General features: G+C 31.7%; 1 protein-coding gene across 2 annotated transcripts in view; it reads right to left on the reverse strand.

The window, feature by feature from the left end:
* LOC142317357 (terminal uridylyltransferase Tailor-like) overlaps nt 1-9,625 on the reverse strand; it is a 33,316-nt gene extending 23,691 nt beyond the window's left edge. For both annotated transcript variants that reach the window (XR_012754718.1, XM_075353841.1), the window contains exons 1-3: nt 9,594-9,625; nt 6,517-6,602; nt 157-408 (exon numbers count right to left, since the gene is read on the reverse strand). Coding sequence is in view for 1 of the 2 variants with exons in the window: in XM_075353841.1 (XP_075209956.1) it covers nt 157-408; nt 6,517-6,602; nt 9,594-9,610 (355 nt within the window). In the remaining variant the exon portion in view is untranslated. The remainder of the gene's footprint in view (nt 1-156; nt 409-6,516; nt 6,603-9,593) is intronic.
* Between the last annotated feature and the right edge of the window lie 868 nt (nt 9,626-10,493).

The following is a 10,493-nucleotide window of genomic DNA, read 5'->3' on the forward strand; positions in this document are numbered from 1 at the left end:
TTTATACAACTAGTGAAAAAATAAATATAAATATATTATATTTATTACCTTATATATATATTTTTTTCTTACTTCCAGTAATCTTTCTGCTCTTTCAAATATTTAAAAAAAAATCCAAAAATTAAATTAAAAAAGATAATAATAGAAATACACTACCTATTTCAACATATAAATCAAGCAATGAATCAGGCTCTGCTAATCCAGTTGCTCTTGAGCCAATAACTATAACACGTTTTATACCACTCACTTTTCCTGTTAAATCTTTTATAACCAATTCTGTTTTTAGATACAATTCATTAAAAAAGGTTATTGATTTCTCACTTTCCTTTTTACTTCTAATAAATAATATAGAAGAAAAAAGTTGATTTTTAATAAAATTAGAAAAGTCATCTTGAATTTTAAATAAAGCTGAAAAAAAAACAAAAATTTACATATGAAAATTCAAATTTAATTAAAACAACTCTACAATTATAATCCTACACAAAGTAGTGAGTTACCAAAAACTCTTAAGTCCTTCGCAAATTGTAAAGGACTCATTCCTTGTTGGAAGTAGTTTTTTCCTTATCTTTAGAAACTTCTACTGATGTGGTTCCATCTGTGCTACTGATGGGGTCATAGCTGGTGGAGCAGGTACTTTTCTAATGAAGTTTCTAGGGCTATGCGGCAGTTTTTTAGTCAAGGTTACACAGAAAGCCCAATCAGCATACTTTACTTTTTAGTAAAGTATGACTTTTCTAAAAATAATAAATAAAAACTTAAAAATTACAAATATCTGAAGTAGACTTCAAAATATCACCGATATGTAGTTCAGATATAATGCTTAAGCAACAGGTATAATAGCCCCAACTAACAGGTGGGCGATTCAAATTAAAAAAATTTCTTTGAAATGCACAAATTTTTTTTAATATAGAATTTATAGAAATAAACAAATATTTACATAATACTCATGAAAAATATCGGATTCTGGGGCATTAAACTAGAAACCCAATAACATCTTTCATTACACTTTTAATGTCAGTATATGGTAAATAACATCCAGACCATAATTTTTAGTGGAACTGTTTTGGCATTTTTTAAAATGATTTATAACTTTTTCCCATCCCCAGACATAATGCAAACATTTAAATATAAATAACTAATGTAATATAGATAAAAAGAACATTTTCTATTTATTATTTTAATATTTGGACTCAACATATTAAAAAAAAATATAATTAAATGTTTTGTAGATTTCAACTTATCTACTAAAAGATCATTTGTTTTGTGGCTAGTTCAAAAATATTTTTTAAGATCGTTTTGTATAATAAATTAAACAATTTATTTTAATGGGGATGGTAATTGTTTCATCCCTATTTTGTTGATAAGTTCACTCAAGAAAGCGATGATAATATTGCATTGGATGCAATGGCTACTACTGAAGGCAATAAGAGAAGGGATAATGGAATTAAACTAAAGGTTTCACGCAATTTACTACAACTGTAAAATTTTAAGTTATAATTTTTAACAAATAGGTTTTATTAAAAAAATCATGCAATCAATTATGAAAAAAAGAAATGATTTTTTAGGTAATGCCTAACAGATAGTTTTTATTAAATCTTTAAAACTAGTTATTAGTCAAGAAACTTTCTTTAAAATAAAAAAATAGCTACAACAAAATTTACTTCAAATTGTGCATTGGGTATGCATCATGATGTGATACATCATTTACCACAGCACTGTTGCCATAGTTTACCATCACTTGCCATAGCAATTCAAGTGCAGTAGGCAGCAGTGATCTATGATCTCATTATGTGCTTATCTACTGTCCATTCTGTTTAGTGGTGGTGAAGCAGAAATTAGTGAAACAAGAAACCTACATCATTGTCACTCCTGCCACAATTGTGCCATGTTGAGAGTAAAATTATTATGAATGACAACAGCATGAAATATCCGTACCAGAATTCAGACACAACAAATGTGTACCATAAGGTGAAAGTGACTTTTTCTCATGAGTAATAAGCTCTTTATAAAATGAAGAAATCATCTATGGTAAATGCTGCTGCTCGATTTCTTAACTTTCAAATGAATTCCTATAAATTTCTTTATAGGACTAACTGAGAAGCTGGATTTCCATAAATTTAGGCAAGACAAGTTCTAAAACAAACTACTGATATTCATAAAAAAAAACTTGAATTCTCATGGTCTTAATAAATAGTCCTTGAATGGTATGATAAAAATGTGTATGATTATCTTAATAAAACTGCTACATGTAACAAACACCAGTCATGTTAGTGAATGTAGAGATCAAAGTACAATCAGAACTCAAGGATGGGGCTGGTTACCTGCCAGTAGACTTCAATAAGAGCACTCCACTAAAGCCAGTGGTTTTACAGTATGGTAAATCTTTGAAAGCAAATGATAAGTAAAACAAAAGTAATGCAGATTAATTAACTAGTTTATATAATCTTTCTTTTACTTTTTATCATCCGATTGAAAATCAAATTTGGAATAGACCTCATTCTTATCAGCTTATTTACATAATACTGGAAATATAAATATTTTAAATACAGATCTATTAGATGTAGTAGAAATAAAGTAGATGGACCATTGAATATAAAAATAGGATGAGAAAAGATTATGGAGGTAGAAGAATTTTGTTATTTGGGAAGTAAAATTACTAAAGATGGATGAAGCAGGAACAACATAAAATGCTGAATAGCACAAACAAAACAAGCTTTCAGTCAGAAATATAATTTGCTTACATAAAAATTAATTTAAACATCAAGAAAGCATCTTTGAAAGTATATGTTTGGTAAGTAGCTTTATATGGAAATGAAACTTGGACGATCAGAGTACCTAGAAGAAAAGATTAGAAGCTTTTGAAATGCAGTGCTATAGGAGAATGTTAAAAATCAGATGGGTGGATAAAGTGACAAATGAAGAGGTGTTGCAGCAAATTGATGAAGAAAGAAGCATTTGGAAAAATATAGCTAAAAGAAAAGACAGACTTATAGGCCACATCTAAAAGCATCCTAGAATAGTCGCTTTGATATAGTCGGACAGATGGGAAAAATTGTACAGGCTGGTAATGTTTGGAATAAGTAAAGTAAAAAAAAAAAAAAAAAAAATGTAGGATGTGGGGGGGATTACAAAAGGAAACGTCTGGCCTAGATAGCGAATCTTGGAGATACATTAAACCAATTAAATGACTGAAAGCAAAAAAAAAATCTTACTGCACTTACTTAAAACCTAATAAACAACTTAAGCAATTAATTTCCAAATTGTAATTTGAAGAAATATTAGTATGAGTTATCAGAAGTAAACTATCATAAATATTATTTTTTTAAAAATTCAAATAACTAATTTACGTAATTTTATATATTGAATTCTCTTATTAGGTATATATGTAAACAATGTAGTTAAATATACAAACATATCTTTTTTTAATGTACAGTTATGCGTTAATATCACGAAGGCATTCCTGGATAAAAAATAATTTATTTTTACTACTTTTTTGAATGTATTTTTAAATTTGACCAATACATATCCAGAGATTTCTTTGAAAAGTTGATGTCTACACATTTATATGTACAATAAATTAATGTCACTGTTATCAGCAGTAGGTCTTTAAATGCACATACACAATATCAGAACAAAAAACACCAATAAATTGTATTTAAGTTGTAAAAGTACAAAATTCCAATTTTATCTACAATGTTACACTTTATTTAAAGCAAACAGTTGAAAATAATGGCTCAATGGGAAATAAATGTCCTTGAACTGTCACTGAAGTTATCAACCAGCAAAATCACAAAGATGTAGTGGCTGAGTACAGGAATAAATACAGTGTGTCAATACTGTAGCGGAAAGAGAACATTGTATTAATGTTTTACTAGATGTGAAATGTATTGCTGTTTATCACTAATAAGAATAGTACTAGTACTAAGTACTATACTATTCTATTCTAAATACTACACTATTCTTACTAGTGATAGTACTAGTACTATTCTTACTAATAGTAAGAACAGTACTAGTACTAGTTTTGGCACTTGTTTGTCTTGTTCACCTGTTTCATCCCAACATAACTAAAAGCATGAAATCTGGTACAGAATAGATAACAGTAGCTAAAAATGTAATAAACCAGTCAATATCTATTTAATAACAAACATAAACAAACGCATTTGCTTAAATTTCTTTACGTAATTTATATTTAATGTTCTTTAATTTCTTCATTTTAATAAATAACTACTACTTTTCTAAGAATGCTTTTTTTAAAGATTATAAAAAAATAATGGTAAAAAACAAAAAATTTATTAAAAAAAAAATTAGTTAATAAATACTAATAAAAAAACTATTCACAAATACTATAAAAGATTATTTCTATCCTTGTTTATAAAATAAAACCAACCTGTTAGTCGCTCTTTTTGCGGTGCTTCATAAGAAATTTTAATTAACTTTTTATTATTAGTAATATTTATTTATTATTTTCTTCTTTTACTAATGTTCATACTTTATATTTATTATTTTCTTTAATTATATTTTATAAATACTGCTTTTGTTATTAATCCTTTTTTTGAGTCAAAAGGTAAATCAACTTAAGTTTTTATTTATAAATATTTTTTTAGAATTTTCGATTTACATATTTACACTATATGTCTGAAACGTTCCTGAACTAAATTAAATAAAAGTACAGATTTAAAGATAGATGAATTTACTCACATCAGCCCTCCACTTAGGAACCTTCTCTAGTTACACACTCGTTGCAGTGTCGGTAGAGCCCGTCAAATGCTCTGGAGAATCACTTTGTGGGATCATCTTCAACTGTTCGGTGCAAGCCCTTTGGATGGACAGAATTTCATTGAAAAAGTGGCCTTTCATCTTCAACTTGAGTTTTGGAAACAGAAAAGTCTGCTGGAGCCAAGTCGGGTGAACAGGCTGGGTGGGATAAGACGGTGATTTGATTTGCAGTGTAATGTTTGTGTTAAAACTGTTGCCATGTTTGCCGGGCATTATCATGCAAAAGAGTCCAACCACCCAGATCCCGGTACTCGGGTCGGATTCAATGAATGCGACGCATCAGGCATTTCATTACTTCCAAATAGAATTTAGAATTCATGGGTTAACAAGTTGGGACAAATTCATGATGTATCAGGCTCTTTGAGTCGAAGAATCCAATCAATATAGTTTTCACTGTTGATTTTTGCAGCTTGACTTTCACCAGTCTTTGTGCTTCAGGACTCAACCGAGCAGCAAATTGACGCTTTGTGGATCATACATGAAGCACTAGCTTTTATCCCCAGTTTACAATTGATTGCAAAAAATTTGGGTTGCTATCGGCAGTTTCAATGAAGTCTTGAGTGCAAGAAAGATGCACCTGTCTTTGTTCTTTGGTCAAGAAGTGTGAAACAAAACGAGAGCACACTTTTCAGCAGTTCACTTTTTCTGTTAGAATTGTACATACTATGTCTTTACCGATGTTTAGCTCTTCTGCTATGGCCCAAAGGGTAAGATGAGGTTGTCTGAGCAGGAGTGCATGCATCTTCACAACTTTTTTGTAGTGAACAGCTGTTAACAGCCTCCCGCTTTGTTCATTGTCATCCAATGACTCTCTGCTGTCTTTAAACTGCTTCTACCACATCTACGTTGTAGTACGAGATGTAGCTTCATCACCAAATGCTTTCTGTATCATAGAATAGGTTTCAACAAAAGATTTTTCAAGTCGAACACAAAATTTTATCATGCTTCTCTGTTCCATGTTGCAAGCACATTAGGTCATAATTAGTCATTAGTTCATAAGGTCACATGAACACAGTGTATGTGACCGAATATAACTCGAGACTGGAGTGATGAAATTTTGTACACGCACTCATCATCAGACATCGTACTACATAGTTCCTTGGTTGTCCGACAGATGGTGCTACTTGTATCGACTACAGATTTAGTTTGGGAACTTTTCAAACCTACTGTGTATTTTTAAAACAAATCAGTATAACTTGCTCTTTGTAAAATTAGAAAATATATTTTTTAAATCAGATTTTTGTGCTATTTCATACAAAATAACAAAACTAAAGTAAAGTAAAAATTATCTCTTAATGGTTCTGAGCAAGACAATAAACTACTTTCAATCTAATTGAACTGCAAAGATCCGAATGTATCTACGCAAAATAGGTATATAATAGCATTTTCCATATCTAATAATAATGAAATTTTCATTAACTGGATTTTGATGTTTACAAGCAATGCAATTCTATCAGTTTCAATTTGCTTCTGCTAAAATTTGTTTAATAATAGCCTTAGCAGTCAGTGCATAGAGAAGCACATAGATCATCACCAAATAAACAATTTTTTGAACAATTTAAATTTTACTTTTGCAGCTTTAATGCATCTTATCAATTAAACCGGTCACATGTCAGAATAACAATTTTATACTTTAAAAATATTTTAGGGAACATAAGAATTTAAAAATTAAAAAAAATAACAAACATAATCATTCTATACAAGAGGAAAGAATTATATTTACAGATAAATGTTACTTACGAAAATTTACTTCCTTCAACTGGAAATATTCACCTTCAATAAAAATTTTCACCTCATTATTTTCACTTTCTTTGTTTATATCATCTCTGTAACACCATAAATCAATCATTTAATTAATTGACCAATGAAAATTATATACGAGGTCTGTTCAGAAAATGACCTAATATTTTTAATTATGCACCAATGGAGATATTTAGTGACATGCAGTTGCCAGCATCATTTGCCGGCTTCCGTGGCTTGAGTGGTAGCATCTTGGCCTTTCATCTGGAGGTCCCGGGTTCAAATCCTGGTCAGGCATGGCATTTTCACACAAGCTACAAATCATTCATCTCATACTCTGAAGCATGCCTAACGGTGGACCTGGAGGTTAAAAAAAAGTTGGCAGCATTATGGTTCGCATAACATTCTCTGTAACTACATGTTCTTGGATTGTTGATATCTCATTTACTTTTTATTTTATTGTTATTTGAATGCAACATCTTTCAGTGTTAAAAGAAATTTTTGAAACTTGCAACTTTTAGATGATTGAACTTTGGTCTTGATGTAGTAGCTGTAAACCCAGCTATCATCTCCTGCTATGATCGTTTACATGAATGTTTCATCATCATTGGCTTGTTCAAGAAGTTATCAACAAACATCCAATCAGTGCTCTTTCTGCTGTTTGGTCATCAAATGAGGAACAAACTTTGCTGGAACTTGCTCGACGCATCTTCAACTTTTCAGTCAAACTGTCATGGTGTCATCCAATTGAATTGCTAACTTCTTGTGCAAGTTCTGACAGTCAATTGGTGATTTGCATGCACCAGATCTATGATTTTTTGAACATGGGTGTCATCAATTGAAGTCGCAGGCCTTTCTGGTTGAGGGTCATTTTCAATCATTTTCAGTCAATTTAAATCCCTTTCAAATTGTGAAAACCATTTGTAACATTGCTTATAACCCAGAGCATCACCTCTGTAACCTTGTTTCAAAATTTGAAATGTTTCGATGAAAGTTTTCCCAGCTTCACGCAAAATTTTTTCTTACTCCTGAAAATTACACGTTACAAAAATCACTACTAACACAAACATTATACTCAAACTAAACAAGATACCAACATCCAAGAACGTGTGGTCATAGAGGAGGTTATGTGGAACAATGAAGCCAACCGCACATCACTAAATATCTCCATTGGCATGTAATTAAAAATGATCGGCAATTTTCTAAACAGACCTCATACATCTTACATTAGTGAATAACAGAGAAATTTTGCTAAGACATGACTATTCATTAACAACTCCAATCAACATAAGTTTTTTCCCAACAAATTTAGGTTCATTGCAAAAAAAAAAAAGACTCCTCTTAAGCAATCAGGCACCGTAACATGCCCTAATAAAAAAGAAGATATACAAGGGTTATTTTTTTTTCAAGGTCCGATCGGTCGCGAAATAAAAACCTGTGCAAAAATCGGATGAACCTTTGCGCATATCTGTTGTGCACAGTCTCTAGTATGGCATTCAATCACGCCGCATCACTTCATTTAGTTCTGAACACGCAGCTAGCAGGTAAACATGTCTACAACAATAGCCCCACCAAGTGTGAAGTGCGTGCAGTAATTTGATTTCTTCAGGCTGAGGGGTGTAATGCAGCTGAAATTCATCGACAAATAAGTAATGTGTACGGTGAAACTTCAATGAGTGACAGCAAAGTGCGACGATGGTGCAGGAATTTTAAAGCAGGACGTACAGATGTTCATGATGCAGGCGGTCAGGGAAGGAAGCGAATGTCAACCGATGATCTCGTTGAGCGAGTGGATGAGGCGATTCGAGAAAATCATCGGTTCACGATTTCTGTATTGAGTGATTCGTTTCCTGAAATTTCAAGGTCAGCTCCCTACACCATTGTGAGTGAGAGATTCAGTACCGCAAACTGTGTGCGAAATGGGCTCCCAAGATGCTGTCCGACCATCACAAAACAATGAGAATGGATGCCTCCCTAATGTTTCTCCAGCCCTACCACAATCAAGGAGAACATTTTTTGAACAAAACTGTCACAGGGGACGAGACATGCGTCCATTTCGAAACTGAAGAAACAATCAGAACAGTGGATGCATTCTCATTCATCCAGTAAACCAAAGAAGTTCAAGCGAACCTTCTCCAACAGAAAGTGTATGGCTACTGTGTTCTGGGACCGGAATGGAGTTCATGGTGGAATTCATGGAACGTGTCACGACCATCACTGCAGCCTCATATTGCGTGACTCTTCAACATCTACGAAGGGCGATTCAGAATAAGCGGAGAGGAATGTTGTCATCAGGCATTATCTTTCTCTATGACAATGCTTGGTCGCACACTGCAGCTGTAACAAAGAAGCTCCTGCAGTGTTTTCTATAGGAAATGATTGATCATCCACCATACAGCCTGGACTTGACTCATCCGATTTTCACCTCTTTGCTCACATGAAACGCTGGCTAGGAGGATAACATTTTGGCACAGACATTGAGCTGCAGACCAGCGTAGAAACATGGCTTAAAACACAGGTGGCTCTGTTCTATGATGAGGGTATTGGAAAGTTGGTACCACGCTACAGCAAATGTCTAAATCGGAGTGGCGACTATGTAGAGAAACAGCATAACTATGTCTACGTAAGTACTTGTTACAAATAAAAAATAATTTATTTTCACTGTGGTTTTAATTTGGTGACCGATCGGACCGTGAAAAAAAATAACCCTCGTACATGGACTAATGTTAAAAAAAAAGAATTAAGGACAAGTTGCATTAAATTTTAAAATAAATAAAAAATATACTTTAAACAAATATATAGATATAAAACACTTAATAATAATAATAAATATAATACTTGCTAATTTATGTCATAAAGTAACATGATAAATATACTTCAAGCAGAATGAAAAAAATTGAGTACAGTAATTTATCCCGATTTTATCAAATCTTCATTTTACTTCACACTTGAGACATGGAATTACTCTAAGTGTCTTATCATGTTCTAGCCCATAAAGGATTTCTAAAATTTACAAAAATGCAGCTATACTTCTCTTAAATATTTAAATCTTCGCTTTATGAAACAGAAATACATACACATATTTTTGTATCATTGACCCTACTAACAATTCTCTAATTTAATACCTTAATTCAATACAAACATTTACAAGTGCAGAATCAAGGATATCCACAAATTTAACGGATCCAATAGACTGCAATCCCTGGCGTATATCGACTTCATCAATATCCTCTGTTAAACCTCCAAAGATGTAACAATTTATACAAATAGATTATTTATTATATAAAACTGAATGAAGAATCTAAAATTAATAATTTTGGAAATGGGATTTCAAACCAGACAAGAAGTATTTTCAACAGACAGTAGAGGTTAAAAATTTAACCTCTTTTTTTTCAGATCATGTAGCCTTGGAACTGGTAATATGCGGCGTCAGTTTTAAAACGCTGTTACATAATCATTTTATATGGGATTTAAGTCAGTTATTTTTTTTTTATTTTCACAAAGGAATCAGTTCTATTAGACAATTTGAATGATGTTTATACAATGTAAAATGTTTTATTTAGACTAGAAAGAATATGACCATTTTTTTCTTGATATGTGCTTGTGTGTGTGTGTGTGACTTGTGTATTATAACTGCTATGAGGATTATGGATTTATTTATTATTTACAAAAATAGCTTATCTTACTAGCAACATATCGATGTATTGAAACACATAATAAATTATGATATACGGCACACAAAAAAAGAAGGAATTTGTGGTCATAAATACATCACTTTTACTTGAGGTCTATAAATATCTTTTCTGACAAATGATATCTCGTAAACATCTACCACACATCATTCTTAATGAATAACAGTATACAGTAAAAATGATTTTTTGTCAATCTGAATAGTCTTTTGAGTGGTGGGGATTTTTATAAAACGTAGTTTTCTGCATCTACTTTCACTTATACTAACATATGTTACTAACTGTGAT

Source organism: Lycorma delicatula, chromosome 1 (genome assembly GCF_047948215.1).
Source record: "Lycorma delicatula isolate Av1 chromosome 1, ASM4794821v1, whole genome shotgun sequence".
Taxonomy (NCBI): Eukaryota; Metazoa; Arthropoda; class Insecta; order Hemiptera; family Fulgoridae; genus Lycorma; species Lycorma delicatula.